This window comes from Lolium perenne, chromosome 4, assembly GCF_019359855.2.
Source record: "Lolium perenne isolate Kyuss_39 chromosome 4, Kyuss_2.0, whole genome shotgun sequence".
NCBI classification, from domain to species: Eukaryota; Viridiplantae; Streptophyta; class Magnoliopsida; order Poales; family Poaceae; genus Lolium; species Lolium perenne.
The window spans coordinates 225,681,071-225,697,801 of NC_067247.2; the positions used below are offsets into that span (position 1 = coordinate 225,681,071).

Here is a 16,731-nt window from a genome sequence, read left to right on the forward strand (position 1 = left end):
ACTCCGTCACCAACAACCTTCACGTGGCCTTCATCTCCTACTGGTTCGATAAACCTTGGTTTCTTATTGAGGGAAAACTTGCTGCTGTACGCATCACACCTTCCTCTTGGGGTTCCCAACGGACGTGTGCTTTACCGTCACAAGGAGCTACCTTCTGGCACCGTTGCAAGCCCTGTCACGCGCCAGCACGGGCCTGTTTTTGTAGATGCGGCGGGCGCTCGACATTACGCGGACGACAACGACAGCCAGATGTTCAAGTACCTCAACGTGTTCGCCCGCATCGAGGGGTGCGAGAAGTGGAAGGAGGTGCGCAAGAATCTCGCCAATAACAAGGGCGAGCAGTACAACCCCGACGATCCAGCACCTGCCGCGTCGGCGGGCCGCCCCGAGCTCGGCCAGAAGAAGCTGAAAGAGCAGAAGAAGGCCGGCCATCCAGCTGACAGGTTGCAGGCGTGTGAGAGCGCACGCCTCCGGGAGGAACGACAAGCACGACGTGCGGTGGAAGGCGATGCTCTTCAACCAGGGCGTCTAGATTGCCTTGCTCAAGGAAACCTCCGCGGCGAAGAAGAGGAACACCGACCTGGCATTCCTAATCGGCAGCAACGACGCCAACATGGATGAGGAGACGAGGGCTTGGTACGACGCCCATCGCCAAGAAATCTCCGGCCCCCGTCGGTTGTTTCGTCCCCCGCTTCGACGTCAACTCCCGCCGCTGTGACAACTGTAGACGCCGATGCTTCGCTGCCCGATGCCGCGCTAGACGTGGCTCAGGACGGGACCGTTGATGAGCCTGTAATCATCTAGTTTCTGTTTCAATCGCCGGAATGTGGCTGATCCGATCGCCGGACTTTAGCGATTCTTTTGTGTAGCGCGAAGACGATTTTTTAAAACTATCGTCGCTGATGGGCGAATGCCGGGGGTGCGACTGTGCCCCCCACACCCTTTTTTACATTCAATCTGGATTTTCGCCCGGAGGTTCGAACGGCTGGAGATGCTCTTATGCTATCTGGCCCAGCAAAGTTACTCATGCCACACATGTGGGCCTGTGTGTTTAATTCCAGATTATTTGCATTCAGCCATTGAGTACTAATCGGTGGGGGTAGTTAACTTGCCCAGCCAGAACGTGGCTCCGCCACTGCCTCCATCACCTGTTTCGAGACACCACACCGGCCAAGCGAAAAACATGCAGTTATACGGCGTCTTTGAGCGCCAAATCTTCGAAGCTACAGGCGCCACCGTAGTCCTTGCAAAGAACGCTATGTATGCCGACTTCGTGGAAAACTTCCGGTCCACCGACCAACGCCACACAAAAGAGTTCTTCTGCTCTGGTATCAACGTGTAGCCAGCGAGAATGCCCCACAGTGAAAGACTCCACCACCGCTGCGCGACTCAGATCCGGCCCACAGTCACGCAGCCACTCCCCGGCGAGGTTATCCTTGACCGAACGGACCTTGGCCTTCCGGGCCGAGACCATGGCCACCAGATTGGGCGCGTGGTTCACCACCCTGGCGCCCTATAGCCAGCGACCATCACCGTGGCTAAGGGTGGCAATCGGCCGGCTAGTTTTCGAGCCCAATAGAATCGCAGGCATCCCCGTGCCGGCCCCTTCGCCAAGGGCGCGAATCGGGCGCGCCGGCGCCTCGCGGAACGACGGTTTTCGCGGGTGGGGGTGCCTTGTCAGCGAGAGGACGCGACGGTTCGCATCGGCCGCGACGCGGGAAGGCTGGTCGTCGGCGTTTAATGGTCTCCCGCGCGGAAACCGAGGCGGCCACGAGGGCAGCGAATGGCCACGTGGCGTCCAGTCACCTACGCCGCCGTAAATGTGGGTAGTTGCCACCGCTATATAGTACATACGCCGTCCACCACCGCGGTGATATCCTGTCATCTCCACCACCACCGCCGCTCCATTCTCTCCTCTACACCTCAAAATGTCGCGCCGTCTGAAGACCACATGCTAGATGCTTGGCCTCAATGGCTGCGCGCTGCCTCCACCACCACCGTAGCCGCAGCCGCAGCCGCAGCCAGACGCGGACTACAACTCCGACGAGGACGAGGACCCACAGTTCGCGGCGTGGCACGAGGTCTACGTCGCAGACGCGGAAGCAGAGGTGGCGGAGGAGGCAGCCCAGTGGGGCGAGCCGCCGCAGGCCCCCGTCCACCCGGAGCAGGCGGCGATCCTCGCGTCGCTGAACGCTACCAATGGTTGAAGGAGGAGGACCGCGAGTTCGTCAACGACGCGAACCTCGAGCACGTCCTCGAGATCTCGCGCCAGCGGGCGGCCACGAAGGAGGCGGGACACCTCCTCATGGAGGCGGAGCGACGGAAGCTCGAAGAGCTCAACGCTCATCGCCATTACGAGGCGTTCGCCCGAGAGCAGGCGAGGCGCGCCGAGATCGAAGCTTCTCGGAAAAGGCTAGAAGCGCGGGAACAGCGCCGCCGGCAATCTCATGCGACGCCGGCCACTGTGCTCCACCGCCAGATGCGCGAAGCAAGGGACGAGAAGCGGGCATGGAAGCAGGCGGCAATGGCGAAGAACGACGACGAGGCAGGGCCGTTGAGCGCCCCAACCGACGGCCACTAGATCAGGATTAAGTTAAAGTTTTAGTTATGTTTAAATTCGAGTTACTTTTGTATAAATTTCGTACGAATTTCGTATGAATTTCGGTTTTTAAATAACATTTTAAATTTCAAAATCTATCGGGGCTAGCGTATGGGGGGCGCCGGTGTGGGAGCAGTATCCCCAAATAGAGGATGTTGTGCCGGCGCCCTCCATACGGCAGTGCAGGCGCCCCTGCCGGCGACTATTTAGGGGCTGCCGGTGGAGATGCTCTTACTTACTTAGACTTTAAAGTTTTGCTGCAAATGAAAAGTCGACTGCCTATTGTTGTGAGGTTCCTGAACCAATCGTTCTACATTGCGTATAATTTGGTGGTTCCTTGACTCTTTGCGTATATCAGGCTCGTGTCTATCTATCAAGCTCAAGACATCCAACAAGAATTCTAGAGAAGATGATTTATTCAGAAGTTAGATTAGTATGGATCCTTGAAGTGAATAGAAACACATTACATTCATTGTTTACATCTTCCCATGGCACTTTCAGCAATGGATACTGGAGAAGCTCAGCAAACTCCTTTTGAATCAATTAAGCTCCTTAACAACTCTGTTTTATACATCATCTTGTGCTAACTATAGCCAGGTTAGCCAGGTTACATTTCCTTATTTTGGTTACAGAGAGGCTATGGTTGCGTTGGTCGATTAATTTTGGGACAAAAATTTGCTTTCTAAATTTTTTCACCAGCTGTGCATATACACACTTTATTTAAAATGCATGTTGAACATATTTAAAAATGTTTACAAATATATATATATATATAAAGTCTCATGTATATCTTGATATGTTCATGCTCACTAAGTTGTTTTAGCAAAAACCGACTTATTTTATGCCATGTGTAAAGAAGATAAATTTTGGCGCTAAAATAATCCATTTCTCAAGATATTTTTTGTCTTTTTTACACGAGGCACAAAAATATCGATTTTATGTGAAACTTTACATGCATACATGAAAATTTTCATATAAAAGTTATTTCCTAAATCTTTTACTTTTTAAAATATGTTTAGTTCTGAAGGGCCAGTGGTTGAAAGTGCGGCTAAGAGCCATCTAAGACAAACTATACTCCGGTAAAAGGCTTCTTTTCCCATCACGCATGCAAAAGTTTATGTTGTCAAAATATCCCCGATTACAGCAAACCTGAAGATTATCAGCCACATGGTTTTATAGGTCTGAGCAGTTCCATGTATTTCTACAATCTGGAACCTGGAACGGCACTACACAAACTAAAAATTTGCTGTAATAACATGGGTTCACCATATATCAAGAGCAATGCACCAACGGTCCAACATCGGCATGACAGTCACGGTTCCAGAATTTGTATACAGCCTCTCACCAGTCAGAATGAGGTCTGAGCAGTTCCATGTGTTGCATCAGTTAGAACTGTCGTGGGCTGGGGGATACCGCGGCAGTTCGTGAGCTTCTCAGTATTGTGAAGCAATTTAACCCCACTCTCGTCTTTGTGATGGAAACAAAGATCGGAGGTAAAAGAGTTGAAAAGTTAGCTAGCAGACTCGGCATGGCTGGGAGTTTTGCTGTGGATAGTGATGGCCTAAGTGGGGGCATCTGCTGTGGATATCAAGAGTTTCAACCTGAATCATATTGATGCGATTATTTCACCAAAGGAGGGTGATCTTACTCCATGGAGATTCACGGGTTTCTATGGGGAGCCGCGTCGAGAAAACCGGCATCTTAGCTGGACCTTATTGAGGCGTCTCCATTCGCTCCGAAAGTACCCATGGCTGTGTGTCGGAGACTTCAATGAGACAACTACCAGCCTGGAACATTTCAGTGAGCATAGCAGGGAGGAATGGCAAATGAGGAACTTCCGAGAAGCGATCGATGATTGTGATCTTCAAGACCTCGGATACACTGGCGTCCCATACACATGGGATAATCGGCAATCTGGTTTGGCGAATGTGAAAGCAAGGATTGATCGAGCTTTGGCCAATGAGGAGCTGCTACTCATGTATCATGTGTTCCGAGTTCAGCATCTCTCGGCTATTCAGTCCGACCACTGTTTCTTGTTGATGTCCTTACAGAAGCAGGTGGCACGTAGCACTGATGTGGGTCAGCGTGTGTTCCGGTTCGAGAACGTTTGGCAAACACACAAAGATTACGACAAGGTGGTCAAGGAGATGTGGTCTGCAACGTCTCGAGGGAATGGACAACAGGGTCTGGCGAGTGCCCTTAGTAAAATGCAGACAGAGTTGAGCTCTTGGGAAAATAAAACTTTTGGCAATTTCAAGCATAAGCTCTCGATGCTGCGTAAAGAATTGGAACAGTGTCGTCATCGTTCAGTTCGAACGGGTCCATCTCAAAAGGAAAAAAGGATAATGGAGAAGATAAATGAGGTGTTGTACCAGGAAGAGATTTGGATCAAACAGCGATCACGTGTTCTGTGGCTTAAGGAAGGTGACCGCAACTCTGCTTATTTTCACGCCCAAACAGCGCAGCGTAAGAGAAGAAATAAAATCACTGCTTTGCAACGCAGTGATGGATCTTGGTGCGAGGATCCAGAGTCAATAGGCCAGGAAATCCAAGGGTTCTATACTGGCTTATATACATCTCAAGGCATCCCGATCATGGGAGGAGTCCTTGATCTGGTCCAAACGAGGATTGGTGTTGAAACTCGTTCAAAATTGGAACAGATGTACTCTGCTGAGGAAGTAAAAACTGCACTATTTCAAATGCACCCTTCTAAAGCACCGGGTGTAGATGGTTTCACAGCGGGTTTTTTCCAGCGGCACTGGGATCTGCTGGGTACTGATATTGTGGCGGGTGTTCTGGAATTCTTAAACGGAGGTGAGCTTATTCAGTCATTAAACGACACGGCCATCGTGTTGATCCCCAAGGTACAGAACCCACAGTCCATAACCCAATTTCGGCCAATTTCTTTGTGCACTGTTCTGTACAAGATTTGTGCTAAGGTAATTGCCAATCGGATGAGACCGGAGTTAGAGCAGATCATAAGTCAAGAACAAAGTGCTTTTGTACCGGGGCGCCTCATCACGGATAATGCCCTTGTTGCCTTTGAATGTGTTCATACAATGAAAAGAAATAAGAGAGGCAAGAAAGGAATGTGCGCACTTAAGCTAGACATGATGAAGGCCTACGATAGGATTGAGTGGCCATTCTTAGAGGCAATGTTACTAAGAATCGGTTTTCCTACTGCCATGGTGCAGCTGATTATGAAGTGTGTCAGGTCGGTCAGGTTTTCGGTGAAAGTAAATGGAGAACTCCAAGATCAATTCCAACCGACCCGTGGCCTCCGTCAGGGTGATCCGATGTCGCCATCTCTGTTCTTGTTATGTGCAGAGGGTCTATCAGCACTCTTGAATTACTACAACACAGGCTTTGTTGACCGTGGAATCAGAGTCTGCAACCAGGCGCCGTGGATCACTCATCTTTTGTTCGCGGATGATAGTCTGATTTTCATTGGGGCGACAGTGCAAAGTGCAGCACGTTTGAATGAGATACTAAACATGTATCATCAGGCATCAGGCCAGCTGGTTAACCGAGCCAAGAGCTCAGTGTTTTTCTCACCGTGCACCTCTGATGAGCTACGTACGGCAGTAAAGTCTGAACTGATAATATGTCGAAGCGTTCAGTGAAAAATATCTCGGACTTCCCACAGCAGCAGGCAGTCTAACGAGTGAGGCGTTTGAGTATATCACTGATCATATGAGGAGTAGTGTCAATGGGTGGGCGCCAAAGCTGATGTCTTTTGCTGGGAAGGAAACGATGATAAAATCTGTCCTTCAAGCCAAAGCGATCTGTTTCAATCTGTCCAAAGGAACGTGTACGAAAATCACATCAATTTTGGCAAAATGGTGGTAGGCTGGGTGCCTAGATAAGAGGTCCATGCATTGGCTCGCCTGGGACAAAATTTCAATTCCGAAAGGACAAGGTGGCATGGGCTTCCGAGACATGGCCGCCTTCAACGTCGCGTTGCTTGGTAAGCAAGGATGGAGACTAATCATCTCACATGATTCCCTATGTGCCCGAATATGACGGGCTAGATACTACCATGATAAACCCTTCATGGAGGCCACGGCTCCACGGACAGCGTCCCATACTTGGCGAGCCATTCTTGCTGGCCGGGAAGCGCTGGCGAAGGGGATTATCAAGAGAGTTGGTACTGGAGAGAGTATCTCTATTTGGGATGATAATTGGATCCCAAACTCTGGTACGCTGCATCCTTTGTATAGGCCGGCAGATGCCATAGTGGAGAAGGTGAGCGAGTTGATTACCGAAGATACTCATCTGTGGAATATTCAGAAAATGGATGACAACAATTTCAGCCAGCCAGACATTGACCGCATTATTCAAATTCCTCTTAGTAGCAGAGCTGGAGAGGACTGGTTGGCGTGGTCTTATGAGAAAACTGGTTTGTACATGGTGAAGTCTGCATATAGTATGCTTGTAGCTCATGTGGCAGAGGAGCGAGCAGTACAATGTACTTCTTCTTCCCGGAGTCAAGAGGATCTGTGGAAGCGTTTATGGAGTCTGAAGGTTGTACCGAAGGTGCGTGTTTTTTGGTGGCGGGTTATGCGAGGCACTGTGCCGGATTACTCAACCCTCACTCGGCGGCATGTCAGAGATAATAGCACCTGTCCGGTATGAAAATCAACTTCAAAATCGTTACTCCATGCACTAGCAGAGTGTTCCCATGCCAGTCTCTTTTGGACTGCTGCGAGTGATATACTGAATATCAAACTACCAAGATTACATCCTGAGACTTGGGCAGCGGATATCTTGTGTGAGTCATGGTGGTCACAAGAGGAGAGAGTTAAGGTGATCACAGTTATGTGGTCCATTTGGTCATCCAGAAACAAATGGGCGCATGGAGAGAAGGGATTCAACCCCATTGGTTCGATTCAGACTGTTCATGACACATTGTTGGAGCTTGAGCTCCCACCAAAAACTGCCGTGGACAATGGTGATCGCCCGGTGTGTACTTGGCATGGGCCAACTGGAGATTCAATTAAAATCAATGTTGATGGCGCTATTAATGGCCAAGATATTGTGGCAGGGAGTGGGGGAGTGGCGAGAGATTCATCACGAAGATTCAGGGGAGCGTGGTGCAAAGCTTACCCTGGAATTGTTGATCCTCTTATCTCTGAAGCTCTAGCGTTGCGTGACGCAGTAGTGTTTGCTCGAGCATGTTCTTTCAGTCACATCTCGGTTGAGACTGATTGCTCGGAGCTCGTTAGACTATGGGAAAATAAAAGGACCTATCGTTCGGTGATTGCTACTATTCTCGAAGAAGTTAGTATTTTAAGTCCAGATCTTCAGACTTTTTCTATTTCTTTTACTCGTCGTTCAGCCAACAAATCTGCTCATGAGTGTGCACGCTATGCTTGTTTGCACAACATTTCAGAGGAGTGGTCTGGGGCGAGCCCAGTTTTCTTTCAAAACAGCCTTTGAGCTGATTGTAATGGTGCTACTGTGATTTAATAAAGTCGATGTGTTCTCCAAAAAAAAAACTGGAACGTCACTACACCACAAATTACAATGTGCTGTAATAATATGGGTTCACCATAAATCAAGAGCAATGCACTGACATGGGCATGACAGTCACGGTTCCAGAATTTGTGCACTGCCTCACCAGTCAGTATGACACAGGTGAAACTACATAAACTCTGGTCTAGGCGTCTAGCGTTCATGATGGAAACATTAAGGTGTACAGTAACTACATCTAACAATGAAACAAAACTCAAGAGTCAAATTAAGCAAAACAGTACTCTCAGATCGTCCCCTTTTCGTTTCTCTTCTAGACAGAACTAGAAACCCTACCTTCCTTCCAGGCTGTATAGCCGCAATATCCAGCTTGTTAACCATTTGACGTCTTCATATGATCCCCCCATCAGTATTGATCCAGCTTTGGAACTACCTTGCAATTATATTTGATAACTTCTAAATGGTCTTAAACCCTACCTTTCCCATCAATAGTAATAATGGTATCACACTGGAACATTGCAATTCTATGAAAAGAAGAGCCGCAGGGGTTTCTTCCTGAATTCTTCTAAAACTGAACGAATTTGTGCATTGATCACACTATCTTTGGCTAGATCTGTTGTTCCGTTTCACGCAAGACTGAGTTCCATTGCTTGCTGCTTCGTCTGGCTCTCTAACTCTTCTATAAAACAGCACGTAAGCTGCACCGGACTTCACATCTTCCTCATTGATAGCAGAAACATGGCTATCATCGAAATTGTACCACCTGTTCTCATCCAAGAGCTGCACAAGAAAGAACACCCTCTTAGATTTCTATCTACAGCCTTACACATGGGAAAATAGCTCTAGAACACAATAAGTGGCACTCAGAATTATGGAAGACCACATGGTAACAAAAATTCTATAAAAGATTTCAAATATCTGACAATTAAGATTCGAAAGGAAAAAATGGAACCGTGAAAATATGCGCTTCGGCGTCTCAAAAATACCATAGTGAGATTGAAAAAAGAACTGGAATAAGAAATGCAAAATTAAAACTACAGCTAAAGATAAAACATAAAAAATACAAATACCACATGATTATGGTATCAACAGGTTACAGACACCAATAACACTGTAATTCCTACAGAGCTATGACTACTGCTTGGCAGATAAACAAGTAACAATTGCAGGAAAAAGTATTAGAAGTTGAGAAATTAACCTTTATGTATGCGGTATAATGCCCACTCGCCATGCTGCCATAATGATTGCTAACAGCATATAACTCATATATTTGATGCTGAGAGATCTTGTTAGCAATATAGTTTGTCAAATCCAAGCCATGTATTGGGAAATTAACAAAAGTCTCTAGCTTATGCTTAGTTGACCTACTAAATGAAAATCTCTTCAAATGAATAACCAAAACTTCTGGTAGTCTCCATAAATCGAGCTTTTTACTAGCTTGCCTTTGCTCCTTGCACCTTGGACAGTACCTAATTAGATTAACATAGTTTTGTTAAACTAAATTGTAAAAGGAAGGTTCTAGACAGCACACAGGAACAATTAGCATGTGCCTATTATATGATGCAACTATTGATTTTAAAAAAACCTCAGGAAATGAAACAAAGGAATCATAGTAATGCTCTCAAGGCCAGTTGACATTATACATAAACAAAACAACCATACAGTGAGACTACTTTCTGTAACGAAGAGGGCACTGACATTTCCAGGTTTTTCTCAATTTAGATATTTCATATTCTGCAATGCAAGATACCCATTGAAATAATAAATCATAAGCGAATGAATGAGGTTATATCAGCTGAAATGGAAATGTGGACACTCCAGCTACTTATTGAGATAATTATAGCCCCATGTCGACTGAAACTGAATATCAGCTAAGTAGCGTTTAGCAACACTTGCGTGAACAACCCATTTTGAAGCAACAAGTGTATCTTTCAGGGAGTACAGCAGAAAACTAACCACATTTCTTCAGGAACAAGTGGTTCTTCTCTCAAGAAAGCATCCAAGCATGCATAGAGCGAGAGAGGTTCACCACGGGTTCTCTTGGCAGGAGGAGCATACTTAAACACCTCTGGAAGGTGCTCCAAATGATTAGTGTTCAACTTTTTTAGATCTGACTTGGACCAGTTGACAAAAATCACAGTGGCGAGCGAGGACTGCGGAACCCTGATACCATAATCTGTTTGCTCAATTACTGTGTTACTATCATCAATCAACTGTAGCTGAAATTTGCTGTTGTCTGTATGGTAACTCTGTGTTCTTGTGGAAAGAGAACTTTGAACTGCCGAGTGTTGTGATACCTGATTTCTTAACATGGGCACAAGCATTTTACGGGCCATTTCATGGATATCAGAACCAGTGACAGTTTCATTTCGACATATTTGTGCAAGTAGAGGGACACCATATGATTTCCAAGAGGTCAAGCTGCTATTGTTGCCATGGTCCCTACAGAAGAAAAGCTAATATTATAAGAACTTCATGCACAAGAAGAGCTTCCCACTATTGCAAGTCAACAGCAAATGGTAATGGTGTATGTTGTATTAGTATAGCTATCACTCTAGCAGAATACAAACGTAACGTATGTCTTACAAGTCTTCACGGCGATGCACAAATTGAACATAACTTGCCCTTTTTTCCAATTTTGGAAGCCTATAGACTGCCAGGTGATCATCATCTTTAATAGTAGAAAGCTGAAGCACTGGATCCTCAAGAATGAGATGGACCCTGTGATTTCGTATCTGCAGATGCAATACAGGGGAAAAATATATAATTACTTGCATGATAAAACACAGCAAAATATGCTTGCTCAAACAGGGCATTTGTAACAAACCTCCGCAATTAAAAGTCTCTCTTCTTTTCGAAGTGAGCATGCGTTGCTGAGGGCTTGGATAAGATCTCTGCACCTACCTTGCTTGGGTACACTTACAGTGTATAGTGTTGGTGGAGCACTCCCATCACAAGTGAATAACACAACGGTTATGCTTCGCGTTGAAGCGAACTGTAGGGGTAAGGAAAGATACATGAATGGATCAAATGTCACTGAAACCTTTCCGCAGGTTGGACAGACCAAAGTTGACTTGTACTGTCCCTGGCAATTAAGTGGCAACGTTTAGCAAAATACCGCTGCTCACCAATAAGAAACACAAAAGCTGCAAACATTTCTTATCGATCATGCATTAGCATCAGTTGTCTGTTTTTCATTGTCTTGTTTTACCAGATCACGGGGTCATCCCAATTACCACTTAAAACTGAGAGACGTACAAAAAATCCATAACGAATGCAAGAAACGAAAAATGAACAGAAGGAAATGAACCAACTCCTTATAACATTGAGGTAAGTGATTCATAACAGGTTCCGCCGTTTGCAACTAACCTGGCATACATCAACTATGATAGAATCATTTCTGGCAATATGATTTGCCCAATACTCATCAGCAACCTCTTCATCTGATCGTCCATCAGCATCTTTGGATTTTAAGTAAGGTCTATGTTTCACACGGTTCAAGTCTTCATGCAGTCCATCCAGGAGGAATGCCAATAGCTCCTGGAAGAATTCCATGAGGTGCAGATTAAAGAAAACTGCTTACAAATAAGGGATGTCCAACGAAAGAATCAAACCTGTGAATCGTGTTGGTTGTATCCACTGAACTGAGGTGCAAACCGCGAAAGCTTTGTTTTAAATGGTCGTGGAGAAACTGGGGTACGGCTAGGAGCCCAAAGTTTTCTCAGTAGCTCTCCAAAAGCTAATGCAAGTTCACCCTACAAGACTACCATCAGATCTCAGTACAATTAATATGGCACATAGATGCAAATGATCATGAGACCGGAAAAAAGATTATATAATAGCCAAGTTATTTTTGTATGAGCTGGCAACATTGCTGTATTAGAACTTCAGGGTGTTCCCATAAAAGTACCTATCGCTACCAACTGTAATGTGCAATCAATCTGGTATGTGATGCCAAAAAGAAATAAACATGAGATTTTTTTTCTCTCCTGCAAAGAAAATTACAGCAATTTTGATTTCAAACGCAATGCATGTCCATTGCTACAAAACCACAAAAAGGAAGAGTTGAGTCAATGGTTGAGATCGTGGAAACAGGTTGGTGTCCTGCAACAATTGCGCGGTTCACAGCTTAACAAGAGAGCAATCTTAAGACGTTGCATTAGAAAATTCAAAAGACAAGGAGAGATTGGTGCGGCGAGATGTTGGAGAACCTGAAGTGACCATGGAATGGCCTTTCCAGCATGGTTTTACAGGCATCGCTTTGGCGAGACGTTGGAGAACCTGAAGTGACCATGGAATGGCCTTTCCAGCATTGTTTTAAAGGCGCCGCCTAAGCCCTAAGCAATGCTTAGGCGTCCAAGCGCTCCCCCTCCGCCATAGAAAAACGCCCGTCTTAGGCGCCTAGGCGTCCAAAGCATCCGACTCTTAGGACGCCTTAGCGCCTTTAAAACAATGCTTTCCAGGATTTGAAGTGGGACAAAATTTTGAATTTTCTAATGCAGGAGGATAGACATTAGGAAGAGGACTGCATGATGTCATTGATTGGGTAGGATGAGGTCTATCATTGCACTAGAATAAGAATTTGTTTGTTCATTAAACTAAAACTAGAGCATGGTTTTGAGTTGGGAGTCTCATTCACGTATTTGTTTGTTCGTATCTTTTACAGGAGTGTTGGTCTAAGTTAAAAAATAGTAGTGCATTTGTTCATTTGTATTAGGTCCCATATGTGAGTACAAAGTACTCACAAAGTGCATTTGTTTATTTATATATATCTTGGAAGGTAGGAATGCATTTATTTATTTATTTGTACTTTTACAAGGTTTATAGGTCCACAGGCGAGTACTAGTGGAGGAATAAGAGTGAACTCACCACCAACTGCAATCTTTTTAAGTAGGAATATAAATAGATGAGGAGAGACAGAAACCAGATAGAAGCTGCTATAACAAGAGAAAGAGCACAATCTGCCAGATGCACGGTTATATAGAAAACACACAGATTTTTCCATATTAAAGAAAAACTAGCAGAAAACTTTATTAATGAAGAGTACTATGAATCTCAAAGAAGATAGCATAGTCAACATGATAGCAGTAAGACTACGAAAGTATGCAACACACACGAAGATTCAAGTTAAATTAAATGCAAATTTTACTTCTGTAGCAAATTAAGTCTCTGACAACTTTCATGGTTGTTGCATATCACCATACAAGTACTTCTTACCAATATATCATAATCAACAAGTCTTTTTACGGGTAATAATCAACAAGTTATACTCAATGATCAACAAGTCATACCAGATAAGGGCTAATTAAAGCATCAAGATTTCAGGCCATGCTAGAAAGAGTACTTACCACCATACCCAGCGGATTGTGCCAATTAATTTCACAGTGGTAATCTTCACGAAAGTATCTAGCAAACTCTGGTGTGTGCACAAGACATTGTACAGCACTGTTCATGAAACATGTGTTTCCTAAGTTAAGTAGCCCGGTAAGACCTGACGGAAACCCCCTGGTGGTCACACCAACAGTACCAGGCAAAGTATCCAAGTCACCGTTGGAAGATCGCAGGTACTGGCTTTGAGGGAGACTAGAGCTGTAGCTTCTGGAACCATAACTGCTTGATGCAAAATTCTCATTTGAGAATCCTGATTTTGAAGCATCTGTCGTCAAAGAAGTTGACCCACGTTCAAAATAATCGTTTTCTTGGATCGAACTCATGCACCCACCATCCAGACTACCATTTGCATTAGCAGTAACTTCAACTAGAATCTGCCATAATAAGATACAGTTCATTGTTAGGATCATTTACTATGAAAATGTGCTGACATAATTGCACCAAAATTTAGTGCCACCATCACTAAACAGAAAGTGACAAGCACAAGTCAAAAATATTTTTAAAAAAGCTCATGACTACCAACAGTGATGTAAAGCCCAGTTCTCACATCTTGATCCATCTGAATGTTGGCATCCTCAAGAGTTTTCTCCAAATTATCCATCAGAGCATGCTTTGTTCGACCATAGTAGTCCCAAATGTACACCTGCCAATAATAGCAATAATGAGTAAGCAGAACTTATAAATGCAGTAAAACCCATAGCCGTAGACATAAAAATACAATAGCTCTACCTCATCTGGTACCAGGTCAAAAACCTCACATGCCTTCTTATAGAGTTCATCAACTGTATCCTGCATGTTAAAAGCATGTTAAAATTACATATATATTCAGTTTTCCCATTAATTCTCCGGGGCGGAGGGGGGGGGGGGGGGGTTGTCTAGAGTAGTTTTGCAACAAATAGTGTCATTGCATGAATTCTACTGAAATGTTTTCATAAAAAGGCTGGACGAAGATGTAAGAGCACACCTTCTTGCTTATCCTTATTACAGCTTGTTCTCCTTTTGGCATCAGAATTAACTGCAGACGTAGAGGATAAACTTCTATGGCTAGATCAGTTTGAGAGAAGCCAGTATTGATTGCCTTTCTTGGTAGTGTTGGTCCTCCACCATACCTGTAAACGGATTTTGAAAATAATAAAAAATAAGTTAAGCAAAGTGAATTCCTTTCTTGGTAGTGTTGGTCTTCCACCACACTCAACATTCTTCTAGCGATACAACTTCTTCACTAGTGAATAGTAAGTAGTTTAGTAGCACAGACTTCTCTTTGTGTATTGTGTTCAGCATCTTTGTTTATCAGCAACAGATGCTACGAAATATGTTGCTGCCAAAATAATTGTTCTATAGGCTTTGTAACACAATGACCAAGCATGTCAAAGAAAGTGAATGAATTTAGTATACACAGGTATATGGACTACTATAATAAACACCCTGATGGACAATCTGTCCCTAAAGTCAAGTAAGGTGGCACAAGAACGAAGATAGGTCCATGTTTTCAGACAGCTAGAAGTTGTGCAGCAACCACAAGAAAAGAAGATCACGCGTAATTAAATGCATATTGACAATAGACAAAATGATTTTATATGGGGGACATAAGATTTGGGGAATCAGATTCCACGTTGAGAATGAATGTGACATACCAACCATGCAGCTTTTCCCAGACTTGTTGAGGGAGCAATATATAATCACGGCCTTCAACCAAGGTATCATGTAGCTCAATATCCATACTGGAGACTTCAGATGCCACGTCATCCAACAAATCTAAATTGTCAATAGGTCCTGGCCTTGTTGGAGCATTTGAACCAAACTCATGTTGATGAGAACCATTACTTGTTACACCAGCCGAATCTTGAATGACGTAATCAATCCAACTTTGCCACCACCTATTTGTGTTAATCATAAACATGTGTGTGTGTGTAAGAAAGATAGAAATGGAGAGTAGAAAAATGAAGTGGCAGGGCAAGGATGAATCAAACATGAGATGTGCATGTTATGTAAATCTGTATACAGAAATATGTAGTCTGAAACAGATGGTTTGATGTGTCATGTCTACATTGTATAGGAATGAAAGTTGTCATAATTTACCTATCCTTCACCAAGGATATAATCTCTTATGTTATATAAGGGATCTGACCAACAGCTAAACTATGCTAAACAAAGGCAGATCAAAAGGCAATTTCTTCACCAAATCCAGCTCTGAGTCCCTAACAACTATACCTCCAAATCGTAGTTGTAACCCAACCTATAACTCGGTCCACCGAAATAACAGCAGCAAGAAACCAGATGGATAAATATGAGAAGGAAGCACCTGTTTGTGACGAGGAAGAAGATGTCGCCCTCCTTGGCGTGGGCCTCCGCAGCGACGGTGCTGTCCCGGATCAGCGCCATCTCCTCCTCCGCGGAAAGCTCCGGCCCCGAATCGGACTCCACCATGTCCATCGCGGACGCCGGCGAGGAGCCCTCGGGCTAGGGTTAGGGTTGGGTCGGCTTGTCCTCCGAGCTTAGTTCCGCCGGGACGTAAGGAAAGTTGCGGCGCTGGTGGTGGCGAATGGCTATGGCTGCGGCTGCGGCCAGCGATGCGCGCGGATCTACGGAGGCTCCCAGGGGCGACCGGACCGAGCCGAGGAACAGCGGGCAGCGGGCAGCGGGCAGCGGGGGCGGCGAGCCTCTCTAGCATATCCAGTCTCCACGGGGCCCCTAAATAGACAGAATATTTTATAAAGAAGAGGTTATTGCATCATTTTTTCATACAAAATCTTGCAAAGTGTATTCCACTCGCCTGGACGTGCACAACTCATACAATTCAATATGGTGGCGACACATGGCAGTTTCAAGGTGGGAGAGGAGGGTTTTCATTGCAGCGTTGAAGAAATAGGATAATTGCGAATAGGTTCTCGCACCTCTCTGTATAACCACCGCAGAAATCACGTAACAGGACGTTGCCTTCCTTTCTCTTCTTCCTAGGTGGCGACGACGAAGGCGAGTTTGTGGGTGGCGGCGGTGGACATGGCAGACGATCCACGCCGGCGAGAGTGGCGCGAGGAACCTCCGCACTACGGTACATCTCGTGGCCGTCCTCGTTTTCTGTTTCTTGTCTTCTTCTCTGCGTTTCTCCTCCACGGCCATGGATTTCGTGGGGCCGATCTAGCTTATGTGTCAAATTCGTCGAAAACGTCGTTGTAGTGATTAGGGATAGGTTTGAGAAAGGTTTTGGTCGATATGGTAGGTGTTCATGTTTGGCGATAAGAAAGTTTTGATCGGGAAAGCACCAATTT

General features: G+C 45.1%; 1 protein-coding gene across 2 annotated transcripts; it reads right to left on the reverse strand.

The window, feature by feature from the left end:
- Window positions 1–8,128: 8,128 nt before the first annotated feature.
- Window positions 8,129–16,136, reverse strand: LOC127323256 (ubiquitin carboxyl-terminal hydrolase 5). 2 transcript variants are annotated; one of them, XM_051351422.2, is made up of 13 exons: window positions 15,765–16,136; window positions 15,097–15,339; window positions 14,427–14,571; window positions 14,192–14,251; window positions 14,010–14,105; window positions 13,420–13,836; window positions 11,686–11,826; window positions 11,441–11,611; window positions 10,899–11,156; window positions 10,658–10,806; window positions 10,028–10,513; window positions 9,270–9,540; window positions 8,129–8,851 (listed from the first exon to the last, which is right to left on the reverse strand). In XM_051351422.2, exons 1-13 carry the CDS (start codon window positions 15,893–15,895, stop codon window positions 8,669–8,671), a joined length of 2,751 nt encoding a protein of 916 aa, XP_051207382.1. In that variant the 5' UTR covers window positions 15,896–16,136; the 3' UTR covers window positions 8,129–8,668. The 2 variants fall into 2 exon arrangements, with proteins under 2 accessions (XP_051207382.1, XP_051207381.1); XM_051351421.2 differs by having other exon boundaries at window positions 13,986–14,105.
- Window positions 16,137–16,731: the final 595 nt, after the last annotated feature.